Source organism: Fusarium poae, chromosome 2 (genome assembly GCF_019609905.1).
Source record: "Fusarium poae strain DAOMC 252244 chromosome 2, whole genome shotgun sequence".
Lineage (NCBI taxonomy): Eukaryota > Fungi > Ascomycota > Sordariomycetes > Hypocreales > Nectriaceae > Fusarium > Fusarium poae.
Window position 1 is genome coordinate 5,693,733 of NC_058400.1, and position 20,077 is coordinate 5,713,809.

At 45.6% G+C, this 20,077-nt stretch overlaps 9 protein-coding genes across 9 annotated transcripts; 4 read left to right on the forward strand and 5 right to left on the reverse strand.

The window, feature by feature from the left end:
- Positions 1–184: 184 nt before the first annotated feature.
- On the forward strand, positions 185–925 carry FPOAC1_005853 (uncharacterized protein; the record flags this gene model as incomplete). The annotated part of the gene is made up of 1 exon (XM_044850366.1): positions 185–925. One exon carries the CDS (start codon positions 185–187, stop codon positions 923–925), a length of 741 nt encoding a protein of 246 aa, XP_044709076.1.
- A 211-nt stretch (positions 926–1,136) lies between these two features.
- FPOAC1_005854 (uncharacterized protein) lies at positions 1,137–2,609 on the forward strand (the record flags this gene model as incomplete). The annotated part of the gene is made up of 4 exons (XM_044850367.1): positions 1,137–1,203; positions 1,256–1,953; positions 1,999–2,127; positions 2,178–2,609. The coding sequence occupies 4 exons, from the start codon at positions 1,137–1,139 to the stop codon at positions 2,607–2,609; spliced, it is 1,326 nt and encodes a 441-aa protein (XP_044709077.1).
- A 2,595-nt stretch (positions 2,610–5,204) lies between these two features.
- On the reverse strand, positions 5,205–5,658 carry FPOAC1_005855 (uncharacterized protein; the record flags this gene model as incomplete). The annotated part of the gene is made up of 3 exons (XM_044850368.1): positions 5,205–5,312; positions 5,369–5,506; positions 5,566–5,658. The coding sequence occupies 3 exons, from the start codon at positions 5,656–5,658 to the stop codon at positions 5,205–5,207; spliced, it is 339 nt and encodes a 112-aa protein (XP_044709078.1).
- Positions 5,659–7,021: 1,363 nt separating this feature from the next.
- On the reverse strand, positions 7,022–7,848 carry FPOAC1_005856 (uncharacterized protein; the record flags this gene model as incomplete). Its single annotated transcript, XM_044850369.1, has 2 exons — positions 7,022–7,357; positions 7,414–7,848. 2 exons carry the CDS (start codon positions 7,846–7,848, stop codon positions 7,022–7,024), a joined length of 771 nt encoding a protein of 256 aa, XP_044709079.1.
- A 3,162-nt stretch (positions 7,849–11,010) lies between these two features.
- On the forward strand, positions 11,011–12,003 carry FPOAC1_005857 (uncharacterized protein; the record flags this gene model as incomplete). The annotated part of the gene is made up of 1 exon (XM_044850370.1): positions 11,011–12,003. One exon carries the CDS (start codon positions 11,011–11,013, stop codon positions 12,001–12,003), a length of 993 nt encoding a protein of 330 aa, XP_044709080.1.
- Positions 12,004–12,731: 728 nt separating this feature from the next.
- Positions 12,732–13,313, reverse strand: FPOAC1_005858 (uncharacterized protein; the record flags this gene model as incomplete). Its single annotated transcript, XM_044850371.1, has 1 exon — positions 12,732–13,313. The coding sequence occupies one exon, from the start codon at positions 13,311–13,313 to the stop codon at positions 12,732–12,734; it is 582 nt and encodes a 193-aa protein (XP_044709081.1).
- Positions 13,314–13,722: 409 nt separating this feature from the next.
- FPOAC1_005859 (uncharacterized protein) lies at positions 13,723–14,259 on the reverse strand (the record flags this gene model as incomplete). The annotated part of the gene is made up of 3 exons (XM_044850372.1): positions 13,723–14,105; positions 14,156–14,197; positions 14,247–14,259. The coding sequence occupies 3 exons, from the start codon at positions 14,257–14,259 to the stop codon at positions 13,723–13,725; spliced, it is 438 nt and encodes a 145-aa protein (XP_044709082.1).
- A 1,674-nt stretch (positions 14,260–15,933) lies between these two features.
- Positions 15,934–17,676, forward strand: FPOAC1_005860 (uncharacterized protein; the record flags this gene model as incomplete). Its single annotated transcript, XM_044850373.1, has 6 exons — positions 15,934–16,138; positions 16,185–16,242; positions 16,293–16,421; positions 16,468–17,009; positions 17,098–17,353; positions 17,406–17,676. The coding sequence occupies 6 exons, from the start codon at positions 15,934–15,936 to the stop codon at positions 17,674–17,676; spliced, it is 1,461 nt and encodes a 486-aa protein (XP_044709083.1).
- Positions 17,677–17,715: 39 nt separating this feature from the next.
- Positions 17,716–19,673, reverse strand: FPOAC1_005861 (uncharacterized protein; the record flags this gene model as incomplete). The annotated part of the gene is made up of 3 exons (XM_044850374.1): positions 17,716–18,614; positions 18,665–19,224; positions 19,276–19,673. 3 exons carry the CDS (start codon positions 19,671–19,673, stop codon positions 17,716–17,718), a joined length of 1,857 nt encoding a protein of 618 aa, XP_044709084.1.
- Positions 19,674–20,077: the final 404 nt, after the last annotated feature.

A 20,077-nucleotide genomic window follows, 5' to 3' on the forward strand; every position in this document is an offset into this window, starting at 1 on the left:
GGTCTATCGGCCACTTTGGCCATCAAAACACAGTTTTGAGTCTTCATTATGACGAGATATGTCTGTGTTACAAACTATAGAAAATACTATATAAAGACATCATGATCAGTCCTCCCATCAGTATCTCCTCATCATCCAATATTACACCGACACCTCCAAGATTAGTTAAAGTCTTTTGACGAACATGGCTCCCAACTCTTCTCTCGTTCTTGTCACCGGATCAACTCAAGGTATTGGTCTTGCTGTCGTCAAAGAACTTGCCACCAAACACAACTACCATGTCCTTCTTGGTGTTCGCAACACCGAGGCCGGCGAACAGATCGCCTCTGATCTTTGCAACGAGGGCTACAAGGCAAATGTTGTCGAACTAGACCTCACTTCCCCCGATTCTATCAATAAGGCCGTCACATACATTGAGAGGAACTATGGATACCTTGATGTTCTGATCAACAATGCTGGTGTCTTGCTCGATGGGCACAAGGATCTTACAACTTGGGACCTTTACCAGATGACATTCACAACCAATGTTATTGGAACTGGTTGCCTGACTCAAAACCTCCTTCCACTTCTCCGTCAGGCTAAAGTAGGCCCACCTCGCATCATCTTTGTAACAAGCGTGATGGGTAGTCTCGCAAAAGCCACCGATGAAACTACGATTTACTACAATATCGACTATAAAGCGTATGACGCGAGCAAAGCAGCCGTCAACATGCTTATGTTCAACTTTGCCCGGGAATTTGATGACATCGGCGGAAAAGTGAACTCTGTATGTCCGGGCTTGGTCAAGACAGCTTTGTCGGGTTACCATGACTGGGGAACGACTCCAGAGGTTGGCGCTGAAAGGATTGTGGAATTGGCTACTACTACGGATCATGATGGACCGCATAAGACTATCAGCAATCGCGATGGCGAAATTCCAAGGTAATCATTATAATGATGCATTCGATGACGGTTTATTTGTCACGATTTGGAAATATGTAACTGCAGAGGCCAAACTGGGGCCTGGATCCTTCAGAAGGGTTGGCGGTATATCAAAGGACTTTAGCCTTAACTCCGAATCCCTTTTTCTGCTTACAAATGGTCGTGCTTCATCCTGCCTCTTGACCTTTGTGAAAACTTAAAACTCACCACGGAAAATGGACACTCTGGTGGAAATTCCTTTTGTTCAGACATGCCATATATGTGACAAATTATTCACCCAAGGTGTGCAATCTGGTTCACCTAAGCTGACTGCAGTTATTAACAATATGACTAGAACACTCGTACAAACGTCACGTCAAGTATTGTCAGCGTGCGCAAATTCATCGAAAAGGCCGTCCAAAGTCATGCGCAGCTTGCAGGATAGCTAAGGCAAAATGCAGTTTTGGTCAACCGTGTTCACGGTGTCAAAAGAGGAATGTGCCATGCATATACCAACAACAATCTTGTGACGCAATTGTGTCAGAGATGGGACAGAAGGAACAGATTGATGATTCAGGCCATACCTATTCACAACGCCTAGACTACGCTGTGGCTACCGAGTCTATGAGTACCTCTTTCGACTTCAATGATATAATGGTTGACTGGTCAGTACCTTTGAACACGCTCTCGACATCCCAGCCGAGCACATCTTATAAAGATTTATCGTTCTGGGATATCTCTAGCGATCTCCAAATAAGCATGGTACCAAAATCACTTAGTGCTAAAGGAGATCTGACTCGGGTACCCCGTCGCCTATCAAACCTACAGCACGCATCACGCATCGTTATGCAGATGCTATACGCATACCCTCAGATGATGCTTCGTCGGCAAACATTTCCACCATTCATTCATCCTCAATGGCATCAACAAATTCTCCCAGACACGCTTGGTAACTGTATGGGTATTGCCCAGCTATTTGCATCAAGAACGGCCGAGACTGGGCCATTTCTATGGAAGATGATAAATGCTGAACAGAACCGCCTCCGAGATAAGGTAACGTGTTTTCTGATGTATATGGAATGCTGCTGACATGACCAGCTGTGTACGTTCACCCCTTGGGAGGTTCACATGTGTCTGCAGGTTATGATCATCTACATGATCATGGCGATGAGCGATTCCAACACAGACAATAAAGAGCGGATTCGCACATTATTTGAAACAGTCGAGGTAAACATGATGAGTTGGTTTAGTGTTATGGTTCTAACTCACAATCTCAGCTTATCGGATCGCGCTTCCTCAACCTCACAGGCAGTTACTCTAGCTCAGAGATGACGGAACCTAGCACTACATGGGAAGACTGGATTTTTGCCGAATCGCGTCGCCGCATGTGCTGCCTGTGGCTGATAATAAGTTGCGTCATCATTATTGAGGACGGCCGAACATGCAGCCGATGTGGCGCTGCGGAAGATCTTGCCCTGCCATCAAGCAAAATGCTTTGGGAAGCGCGAACACGTGAGGAATGGCAAATAGAAAAGAATGTCTTTGACGCTGGCTGTGCTGTGCTGACTTTGGGTGAGCTTGTCGGCGCAATGACAAATCAGGGAGGTTCCGATACAAGACAGAAGTTACAAGATTGGGAGACTGGGAGTGATAATTTGGCTGCAATGTTGAATGTTGTTGTTGAATTCGTCTGGGGTCAGGTTTTATAAGAAACAGGTATCTCTATAATATTTAGTCTAGATAGTACGTACTTGTTCACACGCACACACCTTTATCAATGGATAAGAAGAGATTAGAGCACGTGATACCTTTTCTGGCCTTGTTCCTCAGGCCGACATTTATCCTGTGTCCCGGCCAACCGAATATGAACATCATTTCAATTTCCTTGTAGGCTGCCCTAATCACCACCAGACGCTTTCGATCGGATACCATCATCATCATCTTTCACCCTTCAATCCAAAACCATGAAACAACTTGCTGGACAAAGATCTCTTAGTGACTATTTCCGTCCTCTCCCTCGACGTCCACCACAAAAACAGGAGATGGAGCAGTCACCTCCTCCTCTCCCTTCACCAAAAAGACAACAACGTCTTCCATCAGTCATTAGCATATCATCAGACGAAGATGAGCCTGTCCATGAGCCTGTCCATGAGCCTGTCCATGAGCCTGTCCATGAGCCTATCCATGAGCCTGTCCATGAGCCTGTCCATGAGCCTGTCCATGAGCCTGTCAATGAGCCTGTCCATGAGCCTACCACCCGAGAATCTATGGAGCCGTTCTTTTGCCAGGAGCAACAAGATCTTCTCGACCTCATCGCCAGCGGTGAAAATGTCTTTTTTACTGGTTCAGCCGGCTGCGGGAAATCTACGGTCCTAAAAGCTGCCATCACTCAGCTCAAGGCTGCAAGACGAAAAGTCGCCGTTACTGCGCCAACGGGGAGAGCGGCCCTCAACGTTAATGGTATGACTTTGCATAGTTTCATGGGCTGGGTCCCTCACGATATGACAAAGCCTTTGAAAGACTTGAAAGGTAAAATGTTCGGGAAAACAAAGAAGAACATCCGCAAGACTCTCAGAGACGCGGAAGTTTTGGTTATCGATGAGATCAGTATGGTGGAGAACAACTTCCTGTCACGAATGGAAGCAGTTTTGCGTCATGTCCGAAAATTTAAAGGTGAAGATTACGATCGTCCCTGGGGCGGACTGCAGCTCATAGTCACTGGTGACTTTTGCCAGCTACCTCCCGTGAGACCATTTCAGAATTGCTGGAAATGTGGAGAAGCGTATGAAATATGGCCGAATGCCAGCGAATCAGGAGAGAGTTGTTCTGGCAATCACGGCCCTTGGAAAGTATACAGAGATCAGTGGGCTTTCAAAAGTCCTGCGTGGGAAGAAGCCGAGTTTACCTACGTCAACCTCGAGAAGATTCATCGCCAGCGCGACAGTTCATTTATTGAAACACTCCAGAGATGCCGCCTAGGTATCCCTGTGCCCGGAGCAGACATCTATGAACTTGTCAACAATGATTCGGAGATTCGAAATGCCACAACTCTTGTTTGTGTAAACGCTGATGCAGAAAGAATAAACGCACAAAGGCTGAAGCAGATTACCAAGTATAAATCGAAAACTTACACATGTGAGGATGATGTCTGGTTTGCCCCGTTGGTTCACGAATCAACAGACACCTTGGAGGAGCTTCGTGATAAGAAAAACGAAGCGTTGCATGCTCTCGAAAGCCTCCCGTTCAAACCCAAAGTCGAGCTCAAACAAACACAACTCGTCATGCTCCAGGTGAATCTCAATCTGAAAGAGCGCCTCGCCAACGGGAGCCAAGGTGTCATCATTGGCTGGGAGCAAATTGACATGGAAAAGCTACCACAGCTCGACGGGCCGGATGGCAAACTCAAGACAGCACATATTGAACTGTTCACAGAGGAATATATGAGGAACAATCCCCAACTAGACAACCAGGTCTGGCCGGTCGTACAGTTCCATGATGGCTGTATAAAAACTATCTACCCGGCCTGTCTCGTCTACCCCCTCGACAATTCGGGATCACAGGCCTTTAGGACTCAAATCCCTCTCACACCAGGCTGGGCTATCACTGTACACAAGAGTCAGGGGATGACTCTTGACCGAGTAATAGTTAATTTGGACAAAGCATTTCAAGTGGGCCAAATTTATGTCGCCCTGTCAAGAGCAACAAGTCTAGATGGGCTTCGTTTTGGAGGAAATCGTGATGAATTGTCCAAAACTTTGGAGGGACGCCGAGACAAATTGTACTACAATGCAGAGGTTCATCAATTTCTGTGGGACAACTTTGGCAACCAACTGTATGCTGATAACGAAGGTTCACCAGTGTGATCACTGTGAGAGTACTGGCAGTGTCTCACAAAGAGCAGTATTGTGAGAGGCTAAATCAATCGATTCCTGACACCAGAGGTCATGCTAGACGACCGTTGATAGCATGGGAAGCGACCATTGTTTTTCAGATGGGGATTTTGGCAGAAAGATTCCGGCATAATGGAAGTTAGGGATGTACCACGTTGGTCGTAACTGGGGAATTTGGAAAACTTCGTGTAACTTGGCAGATAATTTGGAGATTGATAATTCTATTTGAACGCGAATATCTATAACAAGACGTCAATCCTGGCCGATTTACCTAGATGAATCGATGAGCTTCATCAACAATTATCGAGAGAATATACACTGTAAATGTGGACAGCCATAGATCGAATCCGACAATGCATCACTGGTCATCCTCCGATATAGACTCGATTCTCACATGTAATAGCTTCGAGTCTTTCACCTTTCTTCACTACCGTCATCAGTTTGGCCCCGATAGCCGAGTCTAGGATATGGGTTGGGGTATTTGTTGTCACTGTCGCTCACCCATCGAGGATAATTTGGATTCTGGAGCAAGATGTTAGATACCTCGGCCTGATCCGAATAAGAGACCGCGCACTTACGTTGTCAAAGAATGGGTTGTTCGAACCGATTTCCAGCTGTTCCTGGTGCCACTCAGTTTCAGGTAAGTGTCGTCTTCTGCACCAGATGCATCGTGGTACTGTCATGTGTGATACAGTTCTACCGCACGTACACCAGAACTCAGTCCACATGTTAGTATCGATCTTTCATCATGCAAAAGGCTTTGCGAAGGTCATACAGCTCGCTCGAAAGCATGATCATGCAACGTCTTTGATGGTTCACAATCGTCACCAAAGTCAACGTCGTATCGAACGATCCAGTCCCACTCCATTTGTGTCTTTTCTGCAAAATACTTTTTTGTCGTCTTCCGCTCTTCATCCTCGCATCGAACACATATCCACCGGGTATAAACATCGCAATCACATCTGTGGCTGACGAATTGCTCACTTATATCCTTCTCTGTCTTTTTGTCGCATTCCTCACATAGACACATGATGTTGTCTAGCTCAAAATTCCCTCTCAAGTGTGGTCGGCGGTTGGGACGAGCGGTTGGGGGAGCTGCACGTGGATAGCATCGACATTCTTCGCATACATTGATGCCACACTTTATGCAGGGAAGAGCGCCTGCTTCATCACATTTCACGTTGTAAAGGTATACCTCAATCTCTTCGTCGCTTGAAAGATGGGGGTTGATATCCCATCGACCAGGTATGGGGTTTCGGTGGTATGAGCCCTTGAAAGCTTGACGAGCTGCAAGACCACGTCCATCGCAAAGTGATTGACGAGACAAAAAGTCGAATATCGTGTTTGAAGGATGTATAAAGGTGTAAGCGGATCGACTTGTCAAACTGAAGTTGTGCAAGTCAAGTGTTGAGAGCCAAGGTGCCAAAGATGAAAGAATGTTGTAGGAAGATATCAGATCCACAATGTTCGGATGGAAATTCTGGCAATCTTCCATCGCCATCTTGCAGGTCATCCGATAACTTGCAAGTGTAGTGACTTCGTTAGGATTGCTGGTCTTATTAGACAACTTTTCTCATAGACGTGGTACGTCACGTGTACAAGGGAGTGAGTGGTAAGTGAGTAAGAACTTAGGTCTTTGTCAGATTGATTGCTTATTTCTGATTATAAGGTGCCACTGTCAGCGAATCACGGCAGCTGGGTTGCTTATGGGCCAGAGAGTCCAAAAGATTATACTGGTCAAACTGGATGCCTATTGTAGTGGTCCGATAGGCGCGCAGGTCGCCGTGATATTTAGGGGGTTATAGACCATTTATGCTGTCTCGTTACTTGGCGCTCGGGAAACATTAATCCTGAAATTGTCACTGTCGGGATGAGACCCTGTACACAGCATCAAAGATAGGCAATGTTGGCTGGATACTTCAAAAGCCACAGTCAAATAATGAAGTAAGTGTCTTCTCAGTTTTGTGAGGATGTCGGATAAGCGGCAAAAGTATTGCCATCAAAGAAAGACAGCTTTAGAGACGAGATGCCGAGATCCGAGAAGTGACGCGCAGACGTTTTTACAAACGGAGGTATATTCACTCGCAAGAGAAGGACTCTTTTTCGCAATCGCCACTCTTATTCTGCCATACGTGCCCCTACTGGCTTGCGCATTCGTAACCACAAACCTCATGTTAGCTCAATCAGTGCTATTTATGACTCAGTATTCTCCGGAAGACTATAAAATCGCCTCATGCTTTCTCCGCCTCAGTGGCGACAAGATTAGCAATCCATTGCCTGTGCACCCCCGACAAGTGCGGGCTATGTCCAGACTCAATCTCCAAAACTGTTGCTCCCCATTTATCGGCAACAAAAGTCAGGATGTCCTTGGTGAAAATCGGATCATCCTTGCACAACACCAATATTTTGGGAATGCTAAGGTCCGCCGGCGTACAAGAAACGGAAACTTCAAAGGGACCTTTACTCTGATGGCAAAGTGTTGGGATTATTTCATCGGCGACACTCTTGTCCACATCAGTAAAGAAAGCCTCCATTAGCTTCTCATTCTTCAGAGGTAGGCGTGTATCCTGTGACGGGGATTAGATCGATGAACCGAGATAAAATGGCACGGGCCATAACTCACAGATACATCATGAAACCAAGCTGACGTATACTGACCTCCAACCGAGTCGTACATAGAAATACCCTTCTGCAAGACAGGCGTCGGCGCAATGAATATCACTGACACAAATCCACCTTGCTGTCCTTTCTTCTCTCGTTCACCCCTAGTATATCCATCGACAGCGGCCTGGAGCGGTACAGCACCATAACTGTGTCCCACTGCGATGATCTTCCGCCCGCTCTCGATATAAGGTGTAATCTTATCTTGAATGGCTCTTACGTCGTCATCCAAGTCCTTCCCATCAATTGAGTCATCGTACCCAGCCGAGGCCAAGGTTGGAGCGATGACGGTGAAGCCTTGTCTCTGGATGGATGCGATAAGAAGAGAGTAATGCTTTGGCTGATGCCACGCACCATGCACGAAAAGAACTACTGGATTCTGTTTATCTTGCGACATTTTTTTCTTTCCTTCAAAGAAACAAGTATTGGAGAAGATGGAAGACGTGGTGACGTTGGAATTGAGTGAAAATTAATGAATGGTTCGGGTTCTTGTCATCAATGGAGTCGGTTGTGGGCGAAGAAAGGATCCTTTGCATAACCGAGTCCCTCCAATGTTACCACTGTTCCCCGAGACAAGCCGGATAATCTCGCTGTCCTGACCGTTCTGGCACTGGTACAGTCAGATATCTCTCTTGCTCCGTGAGGCCCCTCATTGAGGCTGGGAAGTAAGCACTAACGCCCACAACAGGATTCACTAAAAACTCAGCCCTGTTTTGCGGCGGAGCATGTAAACTGAATTCGCTCTTGATCAAAGACAGTAACACGTTCATGGAAGAAGGTCGAAGCATAACTTGTCAGCCGAATTCTACAAGTCACGGTCTTGGTACAGTTCAAGTTCCTGCTGACTAGGTAAATAACAATCATGCTTACATATCACAGTGGCTATTACTGGGCGATTTTGGCACATCAGAATATAACGGAAACCACCGAATCACGAACGCTAGAAACAAAGCCTACTTTCAAAAGCAAAAAGGTACAAGGGTTCATATGTACTTCTTGACGCGAGGAACCCCGATAAAGCAGGTAATTGAGCAGCCACGCGCACAAAAGAACAGCCCATACATAGATCCCATTACTCAGACTGTCTTTGAGCGATGTCTGATCAGTTCCAGCAGAGCTTTTGAATAGACTAGAAGAGTACTCATGGATAAACCGCTACAATGGCCATTCTCAGGAGCTACTTTCATTAAACATCGGCCTATCCCTACATTGGAACCACCGACGCAGATATAGCGACATTTAAGATCCAACATAATAACCAAATCGAATCACAATATGTGCAAATCAAGTGATGCAACTGCGACAAGCTCATTACTTTTGAGAATGATCGTCAAGCCTGTCCTACAAAACAATAGCCCAAGACATAAGATAGAAAGCCCACCAGTTTAGCATTATAGAAGCTTGCGGTGCAACAGACCCACTGAGTAAGAGAACTAGAAATAGGAGATCTTATAGTCTTGGAAAGTGACGTGATCTCCAGTGATACACGATTGATTTTTTTAAAAGTTATAAAGCGTACGAGCTGAAGGGCACTAGCTGTAAAACAGTATCATGGACACCGTGTATTCAATTAGAAAGTTGAAGAGACTAGAACGAAGAACGAAGGGGCGGGTAGAAGAGGGAAAGCATCTGTTGAAAGCTCATTCGCCAGACTCTCACGGTGGCATACAGCATACGTTCACTGAATACCTACTAGATTTCAAAACGAAGTTCTAGTCTCTTAAACCCTTGCAATTGAGAGTCGGCGCATAGATATATAATGTCGAGGCTAAGCTGCAACTTGCCTTCTCCTTCTTTACAAAAAACATACCCAAGCGTATTTCAACACACAAATACCCACAAGATATTTCGTTATGTGTATAGTTGATATCTACCAGAATTGGTGCAAATGCGGTGGCCTTCAGTCGCTGGACAGGTCAGAGTACGAATGCGCCGGTCGATATAAACCATGCCATCTCGTAAAGGAGACTACTCTCGACAGGGCAATGTACCTGATGAGTGTGACAAATGCGAGGATCTGAGATTGGAACAGGAGTGGGCCGAGGAGAGAAAAAGAGAGGATGAAGAAGCAAGCGGTACTTGAAAAGGCCCGGAAGAAGAAGGAGGATGAGGGAAAGGCGAATAATCCATAAAATCCATCACATGGTTCCAATCAAGTCCAGATAGTATAGTAATACTCAAAGACAATTCGATTTTCTGGTCACTGATATCATCCTCTCCCTACCATATACCTAGTCGTTGGGCATGTAGCGTCACATGACCTATCTGTGCCTCGGTATGCAACGGGGTCGCAAGTAGATAAGAATTATAAGATACAGTAGGAGCCTCTGATACATCGCTTTCTCTTTAGAACTCGAAGATATAAACATTAGGAAAGTCTATTGATACCATTCAGTGTGGAACAGGGTATTCTTTCACTACACCTTCTTACTTTCATTAACAAATCACAGAATAGTCATGCGTATGATACATAGTTCCCCTCAGATTGGTAGTATTAAAAATATATAAATTGGGTTCAATTTATCGCTCAACTTTATTCTCCCAAGACACCTTCAACTACCTTGACGTATTTTCCATTACAGGACACGATTAGCAACCATAAACAGCCCAAACATGTGCCAAATCTACTGGACGAAGTATTGGTGTGCTGAATGCGCCCAACCCATTTGCACAACACCAATGACCATCGTGTGTGTTAAAGTAGGGACAGCAGAGTGCAGACCGACCGAAAATTGGCATGACTATACCCTTCCGTCTACTTCATGTGAGAAGTGTATCGAAAGGAAGAGGCTAGAGGAGGAGGAATTGAGGAAAAAGCAACAGGGAGGTTAAACGCAATCGTTCTCAGCGGAATCCAACTCAGATTCGCAAAATGATGTCAGTCAATCACTAGTGGTGTAGGCAGGGATTGCGAGTCTCGGGCTATAGATTTCATTCATATCCTAGGTATCTATAGCTTATACGTCTACAAATGAATTGAAATAAATTTCAATAACACTATATCGGCTTGAGAGAACCGTCAACGAGAACGCAGTTTCATTTGTCAGGTTTCTGCCAAACATGTGTACTATCACTCTTGTCACATTCAGGCGCACTAATGGTAAATACCTGCAATTTTGATGAGGCGGAGTAGTATTGTGCGTAAAAAGGAAGATTGTGCCAGACAGTATAACATAACGAAGGATGTGTAAAATCAATCAACGAAGGGTCCAGAATGCCTGAAGAAGGCCAGGGCTGCCGTATAGAGCCTGCATGCCACTCATATCCTGTAGTCGAGCATCAACCTTGTAAATGGGAATTGCTATGCGAATCACCGGCAGCCATCGATATATATGCTTATATATTAATTTTATGAGCGGTATCTTGAATGGGATGTAACTTTGATGGAGTAAGCGGCGCTTACGAGGCTTCATTATAAGAGGCGCAGCAGAATTAGACGGAAAGGCTCAGCCTACGCCAGGATTCGAGTCTAAGTTCTCACGTAAGTCTATTATCAGTCATTAAATGAATCATATGTTCCTCTTGCCTCGATCATATATCCAGATTAACTAAACAGGCCATGTTCTTCCAGAATCTACCAACAGAGATAGTCGAGTGTATCGCGGAGCATCTGCATCAGCCCAATGTTTTGAACGCTCTCTGCAGAGTCAATCGACGGTTCTATCATATCCTCAATTGGTGTCTCTATGATAGAGATGCAAAAAAGTTATGCAAAGCTCTCCTCTGGGGTGCCTACAATGGAAACCTTCAGGTGATGCAAACGTCTCTTGAACATGGCGCCAATATCCATCGCAAGGACTACGATGACAAGACCCCCTTGACCAAGGCTGTCGAGGGCCAAAGCCTAGAAGCCATGAAGTTCCTGCTCGATAGAGGAGCCGACATAAATTATTCCAATACCTACGCTGACAGCATTATGTATGTTGCTGTTTTCACACGAAATCTCGACGTCGTCGAGCTCGTTCTTGCACGGGGGGCAAAACCAGACGCTCTATCATACGCAAATACTCGACCTTTATCTCTAGCTATTTCTAGAGGTGATTTCCAAATTGCCCAAGCATTAGTAAAATTCGGTGCTCGTTTGGACGAGCCAGGGCCAGGATACCACACGTCTTTGATCACAGCTGTACACGAGGCCCGCCATGACATTTTGAAGACGTTTATCGAAAATGGTGTTTTTCAAAATGACCAAGATGGGTCTCTGGGAGCTGAGGCGCTGAGACGCGCAGTATTGAATAACAACGACGAGGCATTAGACATTCTTCTCAAAGCCGGGGTAAACCCTATCATAGCTGGATGGCATGGTCGCTGTCCGATAATGGAAGCTGTGACTTTCGGAAAGACAGACCTTGCGATCTCTTTATCAGACTTGGTATCGGATTTAAAACAGGCAAAGGACAAAGATGGTGAAGGACTCCTTTATTATGCCGTTGCTAGTGGTAACAGACGATACACCAAATACCTCCTGGACCGCGGGTTCGGCCCAGACGACAGTCGTGAATCAGATCTCCCAGCTGCTTTGAAAGCACTGTGTAAAACCGAATCTATCTGAATGAGAAGGAGGTGATCAGCAGACACAAAGTTGATGGCGGACGATACAGATTCGGGGTAAACAGGCCGGCATTCCATATCTTCTTCAACTTATCTTAACCCCTTGCCGCAGACTTTTACTTTCTCTGCTAGCATTAAACGAGTGTTCCGAGTTATTGTTTTCTTGTTTATATGGCAGTTTTAATGCATTAATGATTTTACAGCCTCTTCCAGTGACCCTTTCGCCTTTTCAATCTCGTTTTTAAGTACTTTCTCCTTCTCAATCATTCCGTCGCGCTGTCTTTCAAGATCCTGTATCTTAGCCTTGACCTTTTTGAGCTTGGCCTTTGTTTTGTCAACAACCTTTTTTCTTGAGATTATGGTTGTGAACTGTGAGCATGGGCTGGGTGAATCTTAAACTGGGTGTAGTTATGCCCGCAAACTTGTGTTTCTTCTGGCTTTGATTGGAGACATGCGATGTACAGGTAGGGAGGTTCTGGTTTATAAACATTGCATGTGCTTAATAGTATCCTGATTCACTCTCTAGTCCATTTCCCATGTCTTACCACCGTTCCCGAACTACAGTGATTTCTGATTCACTCCCATTAGTGTTTTTCATACGGGTGGTTCTATCGCTGGCCTTTTTAGACTATCAAAATCAAGTACTTAGGAGCTTTTGGCCATTTTTTAAACCCCCCTGGAGGCCTTCAATATATGTTTTGCTCATCTTTTGTTCTTTTTTCAACTCTTTTATTTCTTTGTCGAGCTTGTCAATTTCAGCCTTGGTTCTTGAAGCTTTTTCTCCTTGAGATCTTCCTGCTTTGTCTTCTTCTCATCGAGCTTGGAATTGGTGCTTTTCAGTCTTGACTCTTCATCCCTGATAAACTTTTTTGTTGCTGCCGTACGGATCGAGTCAAAGAATCCAGGGTGCCTAGCCTTGCTGGATCGTTTGGTCTTTTCAGACTTGCCGCACTTGCCAGATCTTTCAGTTTTCCCAGACTTGTGAGTTTTGTCACACTTGTGAGCTTTGTCACACTTGTGAGCTTTGTCAGACTTGTGAGTTTTACCAGACTTTTGTGGTCTAACAGGCCTATCGTCTTTCATAGACACTCTCGGTTCTGACATGTCTTCCGACTCTGACATGTCTTGCGGCTCACGGCGCTCTCTTCGTCTATCTGTCTCTTCTGGTTCAGCAGGCTTTTTAGTGTCATCAGGCTTCTCAACCCTAGTAATCTCGACTAGTTCCGTAGACTGTTGTACAACGGCAAACCCTTCGACCTTGCTGGGTTTGTCGGACTGCGTAGGCTTATCGGGGTTTTCTAATTCGGTCATGGTATGTTGAAAGCAGCTCAAAGGTGAGTTTATTGGTATTTGCTCTACTCTGTCGTGTCTTGTTATACACTTATAGCAGGTTTCACTCGATCAAGGATCAAGGATCATCGATTCACACATCTCGTACCCATCTGGATCACGTTGGTACCAAACCAACATCCATCACTGCACCACTGTCAATGCGCATAATCACTGTCCTTCACATGTATATGGCACATGTTCAGTAGTACAAAGTGTCAAGTTATTATTGTGAATAGCTGAAATCATACAAATGCAGTAGTATACACTGATCAGTGTATCTAGTGTAGTAACGACGCTAACAAAAGTCTATGCCCGCTTCAACTCCGAAAATGTCAAATAAAATCAGCCCATTTTTTGTGCGCCAATCGCCCGCAAAGATTTCCCCGCCCTAATCCCCGTCCCGAGTCTTCCACGCCAGCACAGCCCAAGGACAGATATCGTTGATTTTCTTCTTGGTCTCCCATGAATACTCTTCTTCGCTATAGCCTATCCATTGTACTTTGTACTGTCGTTTTTCCTCCTGCAGGACCCTCAACACGTGGTACTTGAGGAATTGTGTTGTTTGGCATCGGCCTCCGAGGTTTTTCCAGTAGGCTAGCACCACGATCGGCATTACTTGTTGAAGCTCTTTTTCTTCGAGCCAGGTATAATACCAAGGACCCCCATATGTGAGCTGGTATTTGAGTCGGAAAGTGACTTCGCATGTATCGTTATGTAGGTTGTGGCTTTCTATAGCTGCTCGTACAGCGTCTTTGTAGAAGTCATCATCGTCTGTAGTTTCATATGATTAGTCAAGTCTCTCGTGATTAGATTTGTCTTACCTTCGTAGAGCGTGTTTGTTAAAGCAGCATAAGTGTGTTGGTCTGAATTTGTGTTAGATCAAAGTTCTCACGTTGTTTGGGAAGGACATACCTTGGATAAACATGATGTGTTGTTGATAGTTGGGTATTGCTTGGGAAAACATGAGAATCGAAGCGGTTTCGAGATGCTTATTGATAACGTATTAAAGGTCCCAAAATGAGATCAGTTGAGGTCCGTGTAGGTGAGTTATTCTTCAGCGTGGACGCCAAGACGGGCATGAGATGATATATGATCAAGTGTGTTGACAAAGAGTCAGGACAAAGGATAACAGTAGCGCTGAAATGGTACCTGACAGTACGTTGACGGCAAAGTGCCAACAAAGAGGTCCTTTATCGGACAGTAAACGCTGTCAAGGGGTATAGGATATTAGAGCAAGAACTGAAAGCATTGCTAGTCTCTCTGGGCTCTTGTAAGATGATGGTTACTACTGATTTGTGATAGATGTATGAAGAACAAACAAAGTGTGGCTGTTGGAGCGAGTGACTAACTGGCTGAAAGGAGGGAGTGAATGAATGAGACGAGACCCATGACAAGGCGGCCCATATTTCCGCCAGTTCCGTAGAGGGAAAAAAAAAAGATGGGACTACTGCGGGTGCCCGTACGCTTGTGTTTTTCTTAGTGGCAGGAATTTGAGCAATCACAACTTCTGTCATTTACTTTTTCCCATCTTTGTGCCACCGCATGAGACCTATTATCTAGCTCGTTCTGCTAGTTACGGCTAATTTCAACATGTATGATCATGATACATAGTTCAACTCTGGACAAAAATATCAAAAGAATTGTGTTTTCACAAACGAGAATCTGCCATAAACTATCTTCCAACTCATCATCTCATGTTTGAACGACGCGACCAGGCAACAACAGACAAACAGACAGGCAAACAGTGGCAAACTGAAGGTAGCGAGTGACCCTGGATGTTATCTGTGACACCCACGGTAACTTGGATGTTTCACTTGGTCTCTTATTCTCGTTTCCAACAGACTATCCAAAGGTTAGGTAGTGTATGTGAAATAACAATAATGTCAACATCTTTGGCCTTTTGGCATGAACGAAATGGTTAGGTTGTTTTAGTTATGAGATTAGCCTTCTCAGGTGATCTTTGATGAATCGCGTCAGCTTGATCAGCTGTCTCACTTTGGTTCCCGCTCACCTCATTGAGGCCCAAGAGGCCATATTTTGTCTCGGATGAGATGACGTCACGACTGGGTTAAAGTGCCAACTCACCGCTTCTTATCCATCCAAATCATACCTAGTCTAGTCAAACTGGATGAATTTATAAAATATAGCGAAATAGAAGGAAAGGCCTCAAGATCCAGTCCAGGAGAAACTATGGTAGATTCTCTTTGTCTTTTGGGATAGAGATGAAAGCCACACATCATTTTGCGGCTGCATGTCAGTTGTCAGTATCTTGCGAAATGAGACTTGCAGATATGGGGGTAACGACACACGTTAGCCACGTTTTGTAAAGAATTATATGCTGTACATGTAAAGAACAGGAAAAAGGAATTAATAATTATTTCTATAATTCGTTATATTAATCACGTATGTTAGGGAAAATCTGCCCAAGTTGACATATTCTACAATTTAGAGACAATGCAGGGTAAGCGTACTACCATGTCAGAAAAGTCATCATTACTATTTATGGAATAGAGTCCCACTATGCTATCCACTAATCTCGTTGGACAAAGAACGATTAGTAATTTCGTTGATGAAACATCTAAATATTGAAGACGCGAAGATGTGGCTTGCGAAATACGTCGCGTCACTGGCCTTGGCGACAACAATTGGCCATGTTACGTGTCAGGAACAGAAACCATTGACAGATGGAATAACTTCCAAGCCATTCTTCACCCTCCGTGAGCAATCCTCCCATCTCTGCGATGCTGGGTCACGACAATGGACAGGTACTGTCAATGTCACGGCTGACAAGTCAATGTTCTTTTGTACGTATACACTGAAATATCCAAGTTGCGTAGTTAATGCTCCCAGGGTACTTTGAAAGTCGCAATAAACCCCAGACTGACCCTTTGTTACTGTGGATGAGCGGGTAAGTCATCATCTGCAACAAGCCAACCCTAGCTAATGCAGTCTTCCCAGTGGGCCTGGTGCAGCTGGAGAGATGGGTCTCTTCATGGGCAGTGGACCTTGTGTCGTCAATCGAGATGGGAATTCAACTCGTCGTTTAGAATATTCTTGGACCGATCATGCCAACGTTGTCTACATCGAGTGAGTACTCTTCCATTGACCTTGAGATTTAACTCACCCTTCTCAGTCAACCAGTAGGTGTTGGTTTCTCGGAAATCACAGATCGTGATGATATTGCTGTTAGCCTTGAACAAGGTGCTCGCGATGTGCACTCTTTCCTCTCAATCTTTTCTCAATACGTCTTTCCCGAACTCGGAGGTCGACCTTGGCATATCACTGGTGAATCAATGGGCGGCCATTACGTGACAGGCTACACACAACACATTGCCTCCCAAGAACAGAACAACGAGAGGCTCGGCGTTGAGCCACGCATCAACATCTCGTCTGCAATCATCGTGGATGGCTACATAGACGCAACGCGCCAGTTTCTCGGTTACTATGACTTTTTCTGCAAGGACTGGGCCAAAGATGGTCGCAAAGCGCCGCTGATGAATGATACAGCATGTTCTACCATGGCTGCAGCGATGCCAGAGTGTGAAAAACTGGCCATACGATGCCGGGAGTCTTATGACATTCCTGAGTGTAAAGCCGCTAATGAAGTCTGTGAAGAGACCATTGGCGAATATTTCCTGGATGGTGTCAAAAAAGGAGGCTGGGACCCCTACGATGGTGAGTACGCCTGTTTTGTCCCCTGTATGAATGGTGGAGAGAGCATAAAAGACGAAAACCATAAGGACGTGTACTGACTTTGGACTAGATCGACATCCTTGCGAAGAACCCCCCATGTGCTCTAATCTCGACCACGGACCTACATGGAAGTTTTTGAACCAACGTTGGGTTCAAGAAAAGCTTGGGTTCAAAAGCTTTCCCTTTGATCTAATCGATCTCGACACCAACAAGCGATGGGATCAGGCTGAAAACATTCATTTGCCTGTCACTCGAGAGTTGACCTGGATCTTGGACAACACCAACATATCAGTCCTCTTCATAAACGGCAATAATGACATTATCATGTGAGTTCTTGATAAAGATACAAAGGTCGACTTCAACGGCTAACAATCGCAGCAACACACCAGGACAAATGAGCGTGCTAGAAAACCAGCCATGGGGAGGACAGGAACTGTACCGCAACCTTAGATACAACCCCTGGCACTACGAGGATGGAGAATTAACGTCAAACACTGAGGGCTGGGACGCCAAAAGAGGAGGCTTCTGGAAGGGGAACAATCGTTTGGCACTTTATGCTGTTGATGAAGCGGGACACTTGTCGGCGCATCATCAGCCAGAGGCCATTGGGGCGATAGTACGGTCGTGGCTTCGCAGCCACCACGAATGAACAGCCGAGGATAATGTAAATTTGTCACCGACGGGTCGTCTAAAGTCTTGCTTGCTGTCTCCAGAACTCTCCTCGCGCCATATCTTCACTTCTGGCGTCTTCAATGATCATGTGTGCTGCCTTTTCCGCGATGGCGTACACTGTTGCTTGAATATGTGCACTGATCTGTAGAGGCATGATGCTTGCATCAACTACCCTTAGTCCCTTAACACCATAGACACGAAGCCTCTCGTCGACAACACCACCCTCGATGCCTGCACGTCCACCCATGGCACAAGTTCCGACAGGGTGCCAGTCAGTGATTGTATTCTGAGTGATCCATTCGTCCATGAGCTTGTCATCCATGTAAGCTGCGGCTGTGGGAGAGGCAGGTGCATGAATGATATTGGACAAAGGCTCTGTATTCACAATTTTCTGAACGAACTGCAGGCAATGCTTCATGACTTCCATGTCGAGTTTTCCGTGTGTATCTTCATAATACTTGGGATCGATATCAGGTGACTGCTCTGCCGGCGTGGATCCAGGGCGAGAAGGGCCGATATGGATGGAGCCAACACTAAAAGGATATTGAAGGATCTGTAGCATAGTCCCGTACTTCTTGCCCTCCTCACCTTGGAAATATGGGTTCCAATTTCCAAGGTCGAAGATGTACTCGATCTGGCCTAGTTTACAGTTACCATTCAGTCGATGAGCGAGAATGTCGTGTTTATCAGCGTCAAACTCAGAAACGTGGTCTGCGTCAGCATGTAGGGAGGAAAGAGTCTCTTTGGGAACGAAATGTGCCAGTGGCACGTAACAAAGGGACACAGGCAAAACAGTAAGGGGCCCGTCTGCAGTTTGAGCATATTGTTCACGTGCAGCTAAAGTAAGCTTTTCGTCTTTTTGCAAATCGTCACGGTTCGCGAGCGAAGGATCGACTTCAAAGATCGTCGCGAGCACTAAACAATCACGTCAGTCGATAGTACCCCATTAGAATGATGATACATACTGATGTGCTCCTGGAGATTCTCGCCCACATACGGACTCTCAACCTTGACAGGTACCCCGGCCCTCTCAAGAACTTCGGGATTTCCAATTCCTGAAAGCTCCAAGATCTGCGGTGACTTGACACTCCCAGCTGAAAGGATGATCTCCCGCGAAACGGAAACGGCATACTCTTCACCGTGATAGGCGAAAAGAACCCCAGTAGCTACCTTGTCTTCACTAATGATGATCTCGTTTACCGTTGCGTTGGTTAAGATGTGCAAGTTATGCGGGTGAGATGCACAGTAGTCCACTGCATAGGATCGACGAGCAGATGAGGGGTCAACAGCGTTGATGCACGTCCAGACACCGACGTTTGAGCCGCCGAGATGGGCAGCGTTGGTTTGAACGCCTAAACTATTGAGAGTGCGGTGCCAGAGGCTGTGTGAAGACGAGTAATCTGTCGGATAAGAGATTTGTATAGGGCCTGAATCACCCAAAGTGTCTGCATCATGAGATATCTCATGCTCGTTCTGGGTTTTTTGAGTCGGCGGATGAAACGTCTCGGACCGTTTGAAGAAAGGCCTTTGTAAATTAGCACAGCACTTTAATGATAATCCCCTTGAGGGTACTCACAAGAGACCATCCCATCCCCAACCCTCATTCCCCAAAGCCTCCCACGCATCATAATCATCCCTACTAGCGCGGTTCCAGGCCATGTAGTTCAGGGCGCTGGTCCCTCCCAGCACCTTTCCGCGGGGCCACGGAAGAACCCGACCACCAAGACCCTTCTGAGGTGTTGTTTCAAGCTGCCAATCATAGGATCCTCCTAAGGAACGGCCGTAGTGACCAGGGATATCAATGTCGGGATCATTTTGAACTACTCCTCCTGCTTCAATTACACCGATAGTGTATGACGCATTGGACTCGGCGAGTCTGGCAGCAACTGCAAGACCGGCTGTTCCGCCACCGACTATGATGAAATCGAAGGCAAGGTGACTGAATTCGTCGATGGTGCGGAGGGAGGGTATCATGGTGATAATCGTGGGGGAGGCTTTGCGGCTGAAGCTTTAGTTTGTTGCTCAATAAGCTACAGATAACAGTGTCTCAAAGCCTTTTTTATCGCCTATTGATAGGTAGGTACGGAGGAAACCGTGTCTGGGAAAGCAGAAAAAGCAAATCTGCAGGAACAACAATTGGTTTGTAAGCCAATCAGATATTCAAGCTCATTTAAGCACCTTGCTTTGGCAATTTCACAGAGATGAAGGTCGTTGGTGATGGAAAATGTCGGAAAATCTGAACCATCGGTGAGGCTTTTCTGTGCTTGCAGTTACGAATGTCCAAAGTGGAAGTTCAATAATTTGTACTAAAAAATGGTTGTTGATTGGTAGACGCTGTCAGGGATCTAAAGCCAGCCGTGAGATTAAACCGTTAGCTG